Below are 16,539 nucleotides of genomic sequence, written 5' to 3' on the forward strand. Positions count from 1 at the left end.
TATGTGTTAGGTATGGTACTAGATGATCAGGGAACAGTGCAGTATAAGTTGGACCTGATTCCTGCCTCATTGATATGTATATTCAGATAATAAAAAACAGATATCACTGAGTGACAAGATATTATAGGAGTGTTTCAAGAGCCATGAGACTATATTGTAGGTATATTATATAGTCTAGGGGTTTGGGGAGGCTTCTTTGAAAAGCTAAGGAAAAGTAGCAGTCAGGAAGATGGAAGGTGGAAGAACATTTCATGTGGAGGGAATGGCAGGTGCAAAAGTCTGGAAGTAGGAACTTACCATGGTGCAATTGAGTTGAAAGAAGCTTAATGAGGTTAGCAGGTAGAATAACAGAATAGTATAAAAGAGGCTGGTGAGATTATGGTTGGATAGATCACATGTGGGGCTAAATGAAGAGTTTCTTAAAGGAAATTGAAAGGCACTCTAAAAACCACAGAAGCCATGGAAGCGTGTTAAAAATGGGAAATGATTAGATTTACATTTCAAAAAGTTTATTCCAGCTTCCTTGTGCAGACTCAATTGGGTGGGGATAAGACATGCAGGCAAGGAGACAAGACTGGATGTCACTCCCATGTCTAGGCAGGCACTAATTTCATGTAATACCCAGGGGCTATGAGCAATGTCCAGAGCCTGGGAGCTCTTTAGGGCTAATCTTTAAGCACTAATAAAGTTGCTTTTAAAACCTGGTAATGTGCGAAGTTTGGCAACCTCAAAACAGATGGTGGTTTGGGATAGCACAGGGAATGAAGTTCTCGCCCTCTAAAGGGCCATGGCTGGGGGAGCTATCCAGGAGGCAGGTGCTGAATAACTGAAGCAAGGACTTGCCTAACGATACTTCATGGGATGTGGGCAGATGGTAAGGTGCTCACGCCTACCTCAGGGTCAGGAGGAAGGGAGTTAACCTTTTTTTTTTAAAATCCATTTTCTTTTTCTCTTTTCCTCATTTATGTCCTTTCTCTACCTTCACCATCCTCCCATTTTCATTTTCTGGAGATCCAGGCAGCTACAGCACACTGTCTGAAAGTAAGAAGGATAATGTGCTTTCTCTTATAAGAAGGCTACAGAGCATCGATGATCACAAATTCATAAGAACCTTAACCCCCACCCTAGGGTTTCATTACTGGTTACTATTGCTAAATTGGCCATCTTAGCCTCTTCTGAGGCATTAGATGGGGAGATATTATTATTACTACTAAATCATTGTTATTATTAGTAGTTATTACTAAGCATTTACTGTGCACCAGGCAGTTCACCAAGTACTTTACTTCTCCAAGCCTAAGAGGTAGACTTTATTATCTTTGTATAATTGAATACGGCTTGACTTAGAAGATTGGAGTTTGTGGTTTGTTCCATTTATTCAATAAATTATTTGAGGCCATATAACTAAGGGATGATGATGGAGGGTGTGGGAAATAAAACTTACTGATATGTACTATACATAGATGCTTTTGACAGTCATTTTTAGTCTTATAGTAATCCTGTAAAGTTACACCGGTATTATAGAGGTTCAGTTGGCTGAGGTCACACAGCTAGTAAGTGGCTGAGCCAGTTTTTAAACTTGGGACTCTCTGACTCTAAAGTCTGTGCTCTGCCATCCACAGTTCTTCAGTTTTTTGGGGGCAGCCACACATACAGTCGAGGTGGATTTTAGCATGTGAAAACTGCTCTGCTTCCTTCTCCTGCAGTTCCATTGCCTCAGGGTCTGGATGCCTTCCTCTATCACCTCTAGTTCCAGGGAGGGGGAGGCCAGCATCCCACATCAGAGCATGTCAGTGTTGTGCAGGCTCCTGGTGCGCAGGGCCACTCGCATAATTGCACATTTATTAGGTCATGAGGCATCATCCAACCAGGCTGGCCTTTGTCTCAATCCCCACTGGACAGTTTGGTCTCAGTATTAATATTGGAAATGTCAGGCTGGTAAACAGCTTTTAACAGGAAGGAGGGAGGCTGAGAACAAAGTCTCCTTCAAACAAAACTTGAGCCGATGGAAGTGAACAGAGTCAACATCTTACTGGCCTTAAATCCCCTGGAGTGGCTGTGAAAGAGAGAGGACTAGCTGGATTGAGGGGAAAAAAAAAACTTTGATTCATCTGAATTAATTTAGCATCTCCCAGGAGGGAGGACTCTGGCATAACCTGCCTGTTCCCCATCCCCCGCACACAGTCCCCACAATCCCAAAGGACAAAAGACTAGTCTAGGGTGAGGGCGCCCACACTGCCCCTTTCTCCACTTTAATTAAATCCATTTGTCCTGGGGGCAGCGCGGAGCCCTGGGATGTCCGAGAGCTTTGATCTTTAACCCATATACATCTGAAGGAGTGGGGAGCTGGTGCTCAGAGGCCGATGGCGTCTTCCTGTGACAGCGCTGCTTGAGTTATGAGCTCTTAGAAATCAGCAGACTGAAGTCTGGGTGAAGAATCTGAGACTCAGCTTTATATTTACAAACTGCGTGCCAACTGGCATCACCCTCCCTTTACTTTAAGCCCTTTGCCCTCATTTTCCGAAGGATCCACTAGGACGGCGAATTGGGGAGTCGAACGCAGAGGCTGCACTGGATCGGACGGTTTGACATTTAGCCTGTTAAAGATGGCTTAAAGATCCCTTCCAGATCCATTTACGGGTCCATTTATAGACATGACTCCCTCCCCACTCCCTCACCTTTTGGTCTGGAACAGATCGGCACCAACCTTTGAGGGCTCGGTGTGACGCAGCAGAGCACCACGTGAGGCGCTGGGGTGGTCAGGTGCTGCTTGCTCCAGACTGACTGCAGGTGGCAGACTGGTGCCATCCCGGGCAGACAAGCAGCGGCCGAGCAGTTACTGCTCCATTTCAGAGCCACAAGGCGTTACATCTTGTAGTCCAACCCTCTCAGTTTAAGATGAGGAGACTGAGGCCCAGAGGAGTTCAAGGTTACAAAGGCCATTAGTCTTAGAATCTAACTAGGAATCTGGGCCTCTGGTAGAAGCACTCCCTTGTTTACTGAATAATTCTTATTCACCTGCCTTGGGGACCAGACTTCTAGGAGCACTGGACTGGGGTTGGCTGAAGCACCTGTCCCCACTCCAGTGCTGACCTGCTGGTGCTTCATCTCTTTGGTTCTCAGTGAAGGAGAACCCTGTCAAAGGGCAGGAATGGGGATACATGAGGTATGTCCTACCTATGTCACAGGTTTTCTTGTCGCTAATAAGGAATAACTAAAATGTCAAATGGGAAAGTAAGGCAATATCCATTAATTAAGAGAAAATGCCATATACATATAAAGCCTGATTATTATCATATGAGTTGTTTGGTTTTACTTTCTGCTACAGATACCAGAGGAAGCCAATCAGGCTAGGCCAGAGGTGTGAGAGATGACTGCTCATTAGCATGGAAATCCCTCCGAGTATCAGGGCTTCCTGTAGGTCTCCAGAAAGTGTGTGTGTGAACATTTGTGTGTGCGCATGGTATGTGAGCTCTGGATGGAAGGAGTGGCAGGAGGGCGGACAGGCCCCCTCTTGCATTCTGGCTGACAGAGAAAGAGGGACAGATGGGATGGGTAAAGGCCCACCTGTCAGCCACCTCGAGGAGAGGCAGCACCGTCCACTGCCACAGGCTCAAGCCTTCCAGGGTGGCAACATGCCAGATCATTCGGCTTTGTTCCTTCCCGGTTTTGTTCTCCACCAGCATCAAGGAGACATTTCCCTGCAGGACTCCACGGATGAGCCAGGACATTCGGAGCTGCAAGGAAAAGAAGAGTCAGAAGGACAAGGTGTTACTGTTGAAAGGAAACTGTAGGTCGCATTTCTGGAATTCTCGAGGATTTTGCTGGAGACTCAGCCCAGGTCTTCCTATGAGGAGAGCTGGCCAAGCATAGCCTGACTTTGTTCACTGTCTGTCATTTTCACCAAGGTTCAAGGAGCTGGGAGGGGAAACTGATGGGCAATTTTGGAACTTTGTTCAGGTTGATGGTATCATCCTAAATTTCACAGGCTTCTGCCTTCTAAGATCAGTGGGGTATTAAATGAACTTTCTAAAGAGAATTCAAAGAGTCTTATCTGTGGTCCCAATTCACTTTGTGACCTTAAGCAAGTGATTTGGTGATTCAATTTCTTTTAATGATTTAGGTATCATTGATTTTTATTCCTTTTAAAGACTAATAATCTTATTTGAATGGTACCATGTCATTTGTTAGCTAACTGGAGACCCTATGACTCGAAACTTGTGGCCATTGGTGGGCAAAGGTGAGACAAGAATCTACCTATCAAGATTTTTTAATATGATATCTTTCAGAACGAGGGTGTACACTTTGCCTAAAGCAAGATACAATTATGTGTTTTCATTGTGTCTTTATTAAAGGTTTCTATGGCATTGTACCCTAAGACATACGAAAGGGAATAACTAATTTATCTCAGAAAGTTTCAGTACAGTCATGCCCAGAGGCAGTATATACTATAAACAAGGTCTCTGGTCTTTGTGCTTAAAATAATAGAGGTTGTATGTTTGATAGAAACAGTCTATAGCAACATTTAAAACTTAGGACAACTACAGCATATCACTGCCCTAAATATTCCTGTTCAGATCCTTGTAATAAAAATGGCTATTATAGAAAGGAAGAAAGTATATGTCCTATGGCAACCTGGAGTTTTCATCAGCTATGGTGCCTCCTTTTCTCTGATTCTCATTGTCTAAAGACATGCTTCTTTGTAAATCACTACTCCTTTTCTCTCAGTCTTTAAGTTCACAGTTGCCTCACAATTTGTTTAAAGAGGTTACATACCATGAAGCACTTGAAGCAGAAGACCCCTCACTCTGTTGCATACCAACCCTTCACTAACAAGCCACCCCTGACATTGCGGTGCCCATGTGCTATTCCACTTCTGAGAGCTGAGCCTGGTGAGCCTGGTCTGTATAACCATAACCTCTTCACTTCTACCTTTCCCATCCTCCTGCATCCTCTGTAGCAAATACTTGTCTCCACTGCACATCTCTAGCATAATTTCCTAAATCTGTTAAATTTTTTCACTGGCTCCACTCAGCTTTCTTGAGCAATCTGGACGCCATGGTTGGAAATTTTAACCCTCCTCTTGCTAATGAAGCTCCCTCTGTCCTCAGCTCATCGTCCTGCAGTGCCCAGCTTGGGATGACGCTTGCCACATAATTTTGCTCCTTTTGCTTCCTGGCCACAGAATAGCGCTGATTTGGACTGTTGGAGCCTCAGTGTCCTGGATGACTGGTGATACTTATTCATCCGCTGGTGATTTCCACAGCTGATTTCTTAACACATGTAGTACACTGGGTGTTTCAAACTCTTCCTCAAACATTGATTTTGTCACTCTCTGGTCCCCAACACCCAATTCATTCTTATGATTCCTACTTTACTGATGAAGATTTACTATATCAAATGCATTCTCCTTCAACCTCTTTTTTTCCCCACAGCATAAGTATCTATTATCCACCTTCTCTCTTCCTTTCCTGTTTTAGAGGAAGATGTACCCTCTGCTTTCTTCTATGTTAACCCTTTCTCTTTTCACCCTGCAACCTCTGTCCTTCCTTTCTTCAGCACCTTCGAAGTCTCTCTACTTTCTGGCTCCTTTATTTACAAACAAGATCAGGTTTCTCTTCTGGAAAAACATCCTTTATTTGATCCTGCTGCTGGCTGCTCTGGCTTACAATCTATTTCTATACGTCAATTCAGATGTTAACATCTTGGAAAACTGGCATGCAACCACTGCTTCAATTTCCTTGTTGCCCATTCTCATAAACCCTTTCAACCTGTCTTTTACCCTCATTAGTCTAAAGTAACATTCATCATGTCCTTTACAACTTACTCGTTGCACTCTAGATTCCATAGCCTCCAAACGTGCCTCTCTATCCATTCTTTCTCCCTTCTAAATTCTTTTGTATCTCTGTCACATTTTCCTGTTTATCACTGCCATCTGTGACTCTTCAATGGTTTCTCGCTCTCTATCAATTAATAGCAAGCCATTCACATTCCTCTATAATCTAGGCAAATCAACTTTCCAGTCATTCAATTGATGTTTATTGAGTACTTTTGCTGAGCCACGTGTATCATCCTAGGATGGTCTAAGAGCTCTGGAGTCTGAGAGATCTGGATGCAAAACTTGTTCCTGCCACTTCGGTAAAGGTGAAGCTCAGTTCTCCATTCTCTAAGATGGGAATTATTTCAAACTTTCAAGGTTATAGAGGCAATTGAATGAGGTGATAAATAGTGGGACAAAAGGTTAAAAAGGAATTCTGGTCGAAGCACGGAGGCAATAGATACTGCATTTCAGTGGGAAGTCTGACAGCACAGTGATGTACAGGGCTCTCAAGAGGGGTGGACGAAAACAGGGTACGCAATTTTTTATCCCTCGTCCATGCATCGGATGCAGAAAAGCTGGTGGCTGACTACTAGGGGAGAGTTTTGGGAAAGTGCTTTCGGTGTATCGTGAGTTCCACCTCACTTTGAGGAAGGTTCTCTCTTCACCCCAACTGATGAGAGAGTGGTTTCAGTGATCCCACATCAAGTACTCGACATTCACCCCCTGCAATTTGGGAGCACAGTGGATTAGGGTCTATCTCTCATCTGGAAAAACCTGAAGTATGAACAAGAGGGTGGTTAGCTTCTCTGATGGCAGAACAGAGGCAGTGACAATTTTGGGTGGCTTGCATTCCCAGAGTTTGCTGACACAAAAGAAAAAAAAAAGCATGAGGGCTGCATATAGGCTACACTAGAGTGAACTGTGTACAAAGGAACCGTGTCAGTCATTTCAGATCTTACCTGAGAGGGCTGTTTGGAGGGGAAAATATAACTCAGCAGAAAGCAGCTGCAGGTATACTGAGATGCTCAAGGGCACGGGAAGGACTAAGTGACCACCTGGATGGGAGAGACACATATGCCCTAGCCAAAGCAACAGTTGCCCAGCCATAGTGGAGGGACTGGGGAAAAATCAGATCTCCAAAGAAACCACAAAAATCTCCCCTGTAAGAAATAGTAAATCCTTAAATACTTGTCATGTCTGGAGAATACCAGTGAAGATCACCACAATGGTCTGGGCCAGGTAAGAGCTTCCCTGTTCCCCTTATCTCTTCTCCTTCCCCACACTTAAGATCTTGAAGGGTCAGTTAGCAAGAAGAGGAGGAGAGTTGGGTGATGAAGAGAGAGATCAATGACCACCCTCTCCCTGATGTCAGGCTTTTCATCTGCAATAAGGCCAAGCATGGTGGGTGGAGGGGAAAGGACAAAGCCCTGACATCAAAGTGAGAGGGAAGTTTTGATTTCTACATAAGCCTGCGTTTGGGGTTTGGAAGTAACTTTAGGTCTGCAGTACCATAGAGTGACCAGGTAAGTAGTGGGATCTGCTGATGTTTTTACCCAGAAGTCCACACGTGGGGGCTCAATGAAGTGGGTTCCTAGATCCCCCCCCCCCACTAGATTCACACTTGCCATTCATTTTTCTGCTTCTGTGCTTTTGATCCTTCCATTCTTCTACCTACTCTTTCCTTACTGCCACTTATAAAAAATAAACCTTTTTGTTCATGGAGCCATTTCTTATCTATCTCAGAGATGACCTCCCACTGGTCTGAAATCTTATAACTGAGGCTGGTGGGGCCATCACGGGGTATAGCTCTGCCACCTCGTCTTCCCTCCCTACCCTCAGCCCTCTTGGGCCGCTAGTTCCTTCAAGGCAGGGACTGCTTTATTGACCTTGAATTCACAGTAGTTGTCAAGTGTATGCACGTGACAGTCACGGATCAATGTCAAAAGGAACAAAAATGTACACATACACAGGAAAACCCTCCTCTTTACCAGGTCCTCCTCTCAGGGAGGCAAACCAGCTCTGCATCCTGTGATGCTCCTTAGCATTTTCCTGCATTCCAGGGGTCAGATTCCAGGAAAGCAGGGAGGGTCTACCCACTTCACAGCCAACGACTATAGTCAAAACTGCATACCTCTCGGCTGCTCTTAGGAAACTACATTTGAAGTAGATTCTGCTAGTGGCATGAGCATGTTGGTGAGATATAGTCCTGTCTCATAGACATTGGGTGCCACTGGCCAGTGACTGCTGAGCTTTCTCCATCTTTCTGCACTATTCACTCTATTTTATGACAGCAAGCCTGGGCAAGAGAGAACTGGGCTGGCTGCCAAGAGATGGTGCTAAGATGGCATCCTCAGCTCCTGAGGCGGTGACCCAGGATCCCTCTTGAAAGAGATGACCATTCACTCATTCAGCAAATAAGTATTGTGTATCTACTCTGAACTGATTATGCATACCTTCCCTGCCTTCAAGGAGTTTATTATCTAGTGAGGAAATCTGAATTTAAATGAATAATGGCAACTGTGCTGAGTATGGCAAGAGGGAAAATAATCAGAGCCACTTGACAGTGTAGACATAAGACAGTCAAGACACCTGACATAAGATAGTCAGGACTTGGGTTAAGATGGCCACTTGATCCAACTGTTCAGTGCTATGGATAAAGAGAAGAATTAAACTTTCATTTTACAGTATTACCATCTGTTTGGAAAGCATATATCCATAGCCAAACTCAAGCCAAGGGATGCACTGTCTGAGTTTCAGCAAAGTCTAGTTCTAGAAATGGATGCAAAAGGTTTGGAGTAAGATTGCCTACTGGTAGCCAGTGAGCAGCTAGCAAAGCTTGTTTTTGGCCATATATGTTTTCATCCACTGACTGTTTGGTAAGATGATGTATCCAGGCAGATGCTGTTCTTTCTCAAGATACAGGCAGTGCAGAACCTATAGTCTTTCACTTAACCATCTTCACCTGTACTTTTCCCAGTGATTCCAGATTCTGCCTCTAAGAGTCAGCCAGTGCTTTGATACTCAGGGAGTGATCTTAAGACTGGTATCATCCATGTTACCTGGGAACTTGTTAGAAATACAGAATCTTTGGCCTGACCCCAACCCTACTGCATTAACATCTGCAGAGAAGCCTGGTACTAGAGAGCAGCCTTTAGGGCCTTGTCCTTGTGCTCCTATGACTCATCCCATTTCCTTTCTAGAAAGTACCAGAAGAATCTTTGTATCAACATTCATTCTCCGGTGGCTTGTCAGACTATCTTTGTTTCCTTGCCTGTTGACAATGGGATTACTTGGAGTTTTTGCTCCAAGGCCAACAAAAATTAACTGTATGACTTTAAGCCAACCACTTACCTTTCTGAATCTCTGTTTTCTTAGAGACAAATTTATGATAATAGCCATATCTTCCCTGTTGGCCTTAAAAGGTGGTTATAAAGATTGAATGAAATAAAGAACATGAAAGTAGAGCTCACACTATGGTGAATGAAATGGTTAAACAGAGGGTTTTTCAACCTTTATGGCAGATTAGAATCACCTGGAGGTTTCTTGCTCCCCCGCACCTTGTACTCCACCCCCAGAGGCTCTGACTTAATTAGCCTTGGATAGCTCCTGGGCATTGGCCACTCTTCAGATCTCTCCAGGCGATTCTAAAGTGCAGCCTAGGCTGAGATTACTGGGGAGAGGGAGCTACTTTGTGCAGGAAGAAGCCTGGCCTTCTCGGTGGGGGGTCCATTTTCATCTTGGACTTTGAGTAAGAAGCAATCCGTAAATAGCTAAAAAATGACTTATGATGTGCCCACCATCACCAAGGTAAAGAGTATTTTTCCTGCAGTGGGGGAGGATGTATTCCTCAGCAGAGGGTCCTCATATGGCTGCTACATTACCCCTGGACAAAGACTCAGAATGACCTTGACAGTGAAAGATTTGTGGGCTTAGAGTGAACAGGGATGATCTGAGGATGCAAACATGACCACAGCTTTCATCTTGGACCTATAGCATTAAGGTCCTCTCCAATTTCTTAGAAGGACTGGAGGACTGATGTCAATTCTTACAGAATATCTCTTATTAATTACTTGTATCTAAGGACGTGACTTAGTAACTGAGCATGCAACTATACAGAACTATATGCGATTCCCAGAACAGACTGAAGGCTCAAGTCCTTTTCAAACTTTTCCATTTTCCTTATACAGTCCTAGGTTCAAAAACTCTTTTGATATCACTTTATACAGATACTCAAATCAGGTAGACTGGTTTGATCTTGACAGTCAAGTTCAGGTACCCATAGCAGGCAAAAAGCAGTCTTGGAATTTGATCTTAGTAAGTAAGACCAACTTCTCTCTAGGTTGCCTATAGGATAAAGCACTTCATTAACTGACTTTTTATTAAATATTAGAGAGCTGTACTAGGGACTTGTATATATTCTATCTCATTTTACACTCATAACATCCCTTCCTACAGAAATTATCATACCCATTTTTGGGATGTGGAATCTAAGACCATGCCCATCATGCATGGTCCCTAAGCCCATATACCGCAGACCTGGATTCCATACTACATTCTATGCTCTTTCCACCATGTCTATAGCACTATACAAGTGTAACATATTATAGTGATACTTAAATCTTTTGGGTGTGTTATTGTGAAGGTTTTCAAGATACTTGTTGCTCAAAGTGTGGTCTATGAACCATCAGTATTGGTGTGTCCTGGGAGGTTGTTAGAAATGCAGGGTCTCAGGCCCTACTCTAGACCTGCTGAATCAGAATTTATATTTTAACAAGGTATTATCACAGAAATAGCCTCATATTGGGGAGAATAATTGAGATAGTGGATTTTAAGCCATTTACAACCTTTTTTCCTGCCTCTGCCAGAAAATTAATAGTTACAGATATGTGTGTGTGTCTGCAGGTATCTCAAATGTATTCACACAAATGTGAGAAATGCTGTACAAATCCTACATAATATTTATGGGATGTAAAACTTGTTGGAACCTGTAACAATAAAGTTTTTATCCTTTTAAGACCCATTCTAATAGATATAGGCTATAAGTGACAGTTTTTGACTAATAAATTCTTTTATATGCTGACAGCAAATGAGACAAGTGAAAAGAGACAATGCCAGGAGCACGCCACCAGCAATTATATCTTCTGGCTCCAGCCAGCCTTTCCAGGCCTTCCCCCCCTCTCTTGGTGGGCCCTGATAGACTTTCCAATTATGCACCACCAGTGTTTGTCATTTTATTAATTAAAGTTCTGTATGTAAAGCAGGACCAGCCTTGTGGCTAGGCTTAATGCTATTTTTTTCTCTCATGGTCCTTTCCTCCTCCACAGGTAATTACTGCAATTTTATGTCTAGAATATGCCCCGTGTTTGCTATGAATACCTCATGGGCAACTTCACAGGATTATCTTGAACCCATAAAAAAAATCAGCATGGAATGTAGGCTGAAGTTAGACAAAAGAAACCTAATGGTATCAATAATGTCCATTAACATGCAGCACTCTCAAACATAAGCAATGGTATGAGGGGGAGGTACTATGTTTCTTTTAATTTCTAAAGGGCAGTATATATTCCAGCAGCAGACACAAAACCAAGGACGGATGCTCTGGTGTGTATTTCACTTCAACAGAAGAGAAAAACACTTTTTAACAGACTGTGATGCTCAGAGATGAGCTTGTTTGTAGCGGGTGGGATGGGTACTCCCCCAGTATTTGCCACACTGGAGGTCAATTCTGGGTGTGAACCTGTAATTTTAAGAGTTTTAATGTGGTCTTATTAATTTTAACTGAGATTATTAACACTGCAAAACCCCAAATTTTGTACACCATCTTCTAATTCACCTGAAAAAAATAAATACCAACTCTCTAGCTATAAATAGCCTAATGGAAAATCAACCCAACTCAGCACGAGGCAGGCCAGATGTGGATTTCTGATAACAAGCAAATAAAATATGCTGGGAAATACTTGCAATTACAGAGGCTTAGGGAATGCTGGATTCCTGGCCTTGTAAGAGACTTAAAAGATTGAGATTGTTTCTGAAAACAGCACCCCATGTCTTTCCTTCTTTCTCAGGCATCACAATGAAGCCAGAGAACACCCAGCCAGGGTCATCCAGGGTGCCCCTTTAGTAAAAGCACAGCAAGCAATGAAGATTATATACAAAAATAATAACTGTGGGATCCCTGGCTGGTGAAATTACAAAGTTATGGCTATATTATTCCTTCTTTGGGCTTTTCTTTTCTAATTTTTTTATAATGAACAACTATTACTTTTGATAACTAGAACAAACTCAATGTAAAAGCATATTTTTTGAAGAATAATATTGATCTAGGAAAGAATAATATTAAGCAAACAAAGAAGATACAAAATGCTTATGTGGTATGATATCAAATTTATATAAATCCTTTATCTATCCCTCTGCTCAAATCTACATTTATCTTTCTGGACAGAAATGTACAAATATGGTGACAAGGGTTATCTTTGGAGGGTAAGATTGTCGGCAATTTCAATTTTCTTCTTTATATTTTCCTAATATTCTACAATGAATGTAGAGAAGAAACAATAAATGCTATATTAAAAAAGGCATCAAGGGAGGATTCTGATATCACTGGAAAGTGGGAAAAGAGAGTGCCATCTTTTTACCACTTTGAGGAGGATCTAGTTCTCTTGCTTGAACTGTGGGCTTTGCAAGGAAGACTAAGGGGAAGTGGGAGCTTCTGGGGAATGAGGTTGGGTCATGTTGTGGCTCTGGAATCAGAAAGAACATTTCTGTCTTTACTTATGACATAATATTGAATCACAAGCTGGAATCAAGATTGCCGGGAGAAATATCAACACCCCCAGATATGTAGATGATACCACTCTAATGGCAGAAAGAGAAGAGGAACTAAAGAGCCCCTTGATGAAGGTGAAAGAGGAGAGTGAAAAAGCTGGCTTGAAACTCAACATTCAAAAAAGTAAGATCATGGAATCTGGTCCAATCATTTCATGGCAAATAGAAGGTGAAAAAGTGGAAGCAGTGACAGATTTTATTTTCTTGGGCTCCAAAATAATTGCAGATGGTGACTGCAGCCATGAAATTAAAAGATGTTTGCTCCTTGGAAGGAAAACTATGACCAACCTAGACAGTGTATTAAAAAGCAGAGACATCACTTTGCCGACAAAGGTCTATACAGTCAAAACTATGGTTTTTCCAATAGTCATGTATGGATGTGAGAGTTGGACCATAAAGAAGGCTGGATGCCAAAGAATTGATGCTTTTGAGCTGTGGTGCTGGAAAAGACTCCCCAGAGTCCCTTGGACAGCAAGGAGATCCAACCTGTCAATCTTAAGGGAAATCAACCCTGAATATTTATTGGAAGGACTGATGCCGAAGCTGAAGCTCCAATACTTAGCTCACCTGATGCAAATAACTGACTCATTTAAAAAGAGTCTGGGAAAGTGCTGGGAAAGATTGAAGGCAAAAGGGGATAAGGGTGGCAGAGGATGAGATGGTTAGATAGCATTACTGACTCAATGGACATGAATTTGAACACACTCTGGGAGGTAGTAATGGACATGGAAGCCTGGTGTGCTGCAGTCTATGGGGTGACAAAGAGTTGGACACAGCTTAGGGACTGAACAACAACAACAACAAATCTCAAGGCCTCAGTCTTTATCCGTGAAATGGGGCTAATCTTACTCTCCTTATAGAGTTGCTGAGAGACTTTAGTAAGATTATGTGAGCCCAGTACTCAACTTACCAAATACATTTATCAATGTTAATTCCTTCCTCCTGTATTGGAAAAAGCAGGCAGGGAATAAGTTTAGAAATAAGCAGCTCACACAAACAGAATAGGACAGGATGAAGGATGCTGTATTAAAATTTTCAGTCCAGTGTTTTATTTTCCAGGTCCCCTAGAGGATTATCGTTCCAGTCTTGTGTGAAGAAAACAATGTTTTCTTTTGAGTTACACTGTAATGAGGTGATCTTGGGCAGCCAATCTCCTCTGTGCCTCAGTTTCTCTGTGGGTGATAGAGGTAATGCTGAGAAATAGCTTTAGAAATCCTAAAGGGGACCTGGAAAATAAAACACTGGACTGAAAATTTAGAAATCCTTATACTGGGGAACAGGATCGACTCTGTGAAATGAAATTCCTACAACCTTCATAAACAGCCATCAGAAAGAGAATGGACTTCAGGCATCTCCAGGTGTCCGCAGGACCCATAGCCACTCAGGGAGTATATTTATTCCCTGGGGAGAGTGTGCTTTCAACAGGTTGGCCCCTGTGCATCCTGGCAACATGAGTGTGTTACTGTGATCGCCACTAGTGGGAGCCACGAGGGCACTTGATTAATAGATAGACTTGGAATGGGACCTAAACCTAAATCTCTGCCAAGTGCCCAGGAGGTTTTTTATTCACACCCGTGAGCCTTGACAGTAATTCTTCTATGCCTCAGTTTCATCATGTAATGGCTGAGGTATTAATTTTGAATGACTCAAAGGTATTAAATTAATTATGTCCGACTGTAATTACAATGACTGTTGATTACTTTAGCCCGTTAGCATGTGTTCTGGCAGCATCAACCACATCGCAGGAAGTGGTGACAGAATGCTAGGTTCCAGCGGCTTCCCAGCTCTAGGTACTGAGGTAAGAATGATTTTGGCCCCAGATCTCAGTAGGGCTATATTTGTTGGGTCCTTGAGACTCAATGAGGAGTCTCTTTGTTTGCGCTTATTCTGGACCATGGCCATGCTCACGATTGAGAGGCTGCACAATTAATTAATTAATTAGGATGAAGCAGGTTCGTTGGGCACATCCCCCCGTTGCTAACGATCGGCATTGTGCAAAATAATGCTCCCAAGCTGCCTGCATTGCTAATTGACTCAGAGGAGAAATAAGAATATAGCCTGTCTGAATTTATGTCAGCAGTGACTTCTTCAGACCTATGCAGAGTAAGAAGAGGGATCATAATAATTGCTGCCATTCATAAAAGATTGAAGAGAATACAAAGAGTTTCTGCATTTTAATCTAATTCTTGCAGTAAGTAAGTAACACAAGCATTTTTATTCCCAATTAGGGACAGTGACTGACGTGAGGTCCTATGGCTTATTACATGGCAGTGTTGGAACTCACACTCAGGTGAGCTGAGTCAAGTCCAATGATGTTAAGAGTGTTTGCAGGATTGGCCTAGGAGTTGGACAGACCTGCCTCTGACTAGCAAGTCACTTAAGCTTTTGAAGTCCCAGGTTCTGCCTCAGTAAATGGGGCAACAATTCCTTACAAGTCTCTTTTGGTAATGAGATAAGGCAAGTGACATGCTTAGCACAGTGCCAGCCATATGGGAGGGGATCACTATTTTAAAAAAATACAGTAGTCTTCTTATCAGCCATTTCACTTTCTGTAGTTTCAGTTTCCCTAAGGCAACTTCAGTCCAAAACTATTACATGGAAAATTCCAGAAAAAAACAATTCTTAAGTTTTAAATTCTGTACCATTCTGAGTAGCAGAACGAAACAATGAAACCTCATGCTGACCCCCTCTGTCTCGCCTGAGACCTGAAGCATCTTTTTGGCCACTGTTTCTGTGCTGTACACACTACCCACCTGCTAGTATAGGAAAAAATATAGGATATACAGGGTTTGGCACTGTCCGTGGTTCCAGGCATTTGCTACTGGTCTTAGAATGTATCCCCCTCTTTGATGGGGGAGGGGGTGCTGCATTCCTTTAGTTACTTTATTAAGGGTCCCTCCCTTAGCCCCAGACTAAGGGAAGGTTTCTTTCTCCTAGGAGGACAAAGATTTAGGGTGTTTGAGGGCTCTAGTTAAGAATTTTGGCTTGTGTTTTGTAACATAGCCAAGGGATTCATAAGTAACTTGGAGACCAGGACCTGTCATATTGGAAGTAAGAGTTCTTAATTTTCTGCTGAATAAACACTCTAAAAAGATCCCAGATTCCTGTGGTCTGTCTCCTGCATGGCTGGCTGGTCACATGGTGGGTTTAAGAGGAATACTTGCTGGCTCACCGCCTGAGTGAGGACCTCCCGCCATCCATCTGTGTCCATCCAGCCCAGCCAAGTGCCATGCTACCTTTCTGGTCCTGTCCTGGCAGCTGCCACACTTCTTGTCCTGAGGGTGAGGACTCTCGCTTAACTCTCCAGATTGAGGGTTGTTGGATAGGACAGGTCCAGCCTTTGATCTTGGAGTCATCACAAAAGTCAAATACTAATAGTAACAGCAGGAGTTACCTGCAATGCAGGAGCTGCAGGAGACATGGGTTCGATCCCTGGGTCGGGGAGATCCCCTGGAGGAGGAAATAGCAACTCTCCAGTATTCTCGCCTAGAGAATTCCATGGACAGAGGAGCCTGGTGGGCTACAGTCTGTGAGGTCGCAAAGAGTCAGACACAACTTAGCAAACATGTATACACACAGCAGTGGAGGAGCAGAAACTACACTTATTAAACATCTACTATGTGGCCAGAACCAGGCTGGGCACTTTTCTAACTTGTCTACTTGTCTCTCCCAACAGCCCTGCAGAGGACACTGAGGCTGAGAAAAGTGAGGTGACTTGCCCAAGGTCACCCTGCTAGAAAGTGGCAGGATTCTACCAAGGACTACGGAACCTCAAGGAGCTGCCCCTCAAGAACCACCACACCACACTGCCTTCGTGATGCTCCTTTTGCCCTGGCCCCAAATGACCAGCTGGGTTCCTCTAGACACAGGAGATGTCGTGCTTGTTGGGCCGTGGG

At 43.2% G+C, this 16,539-nt stretch overlaps 1 protein-coding gene across 1 annotated transcript in view; it reads right to left on the bottom strand.

The window, feature by feature from the left end:
- Nucleotides 1–16,539, bottom strand: part of ALK (ALK receptor tyrosine kinase) — a 725,373-nt gene that overhangs the window by 95,320 nt on the left and 613,514 nt on the right. Inside the window, exon 9 of the mRNA XM_043917489.1 lies at nucleotides 3,565–3,734. Within this exon, the coding sequence (XP_043773424.1) occupies nucleotides 3,565–3,734 (170 nt within the window). The remainder of the gene's footprint in view (nucleotides 1–3,564; nucleotides 3,735–16,539) is intronic.

This window comes from Cervus elaphus, chromosome 11, assembly GCF_910594005.1.
Source record: "Cervus elaphus chromosome 11, mCerEla1.1, whole genome shotgun sequence".
Lineage (NCBI taxonomy): Eukaryota > Metazoa > Chordata > Mammalia > Artiodactyla > Cervidae > Cervus > Cervus elaphus.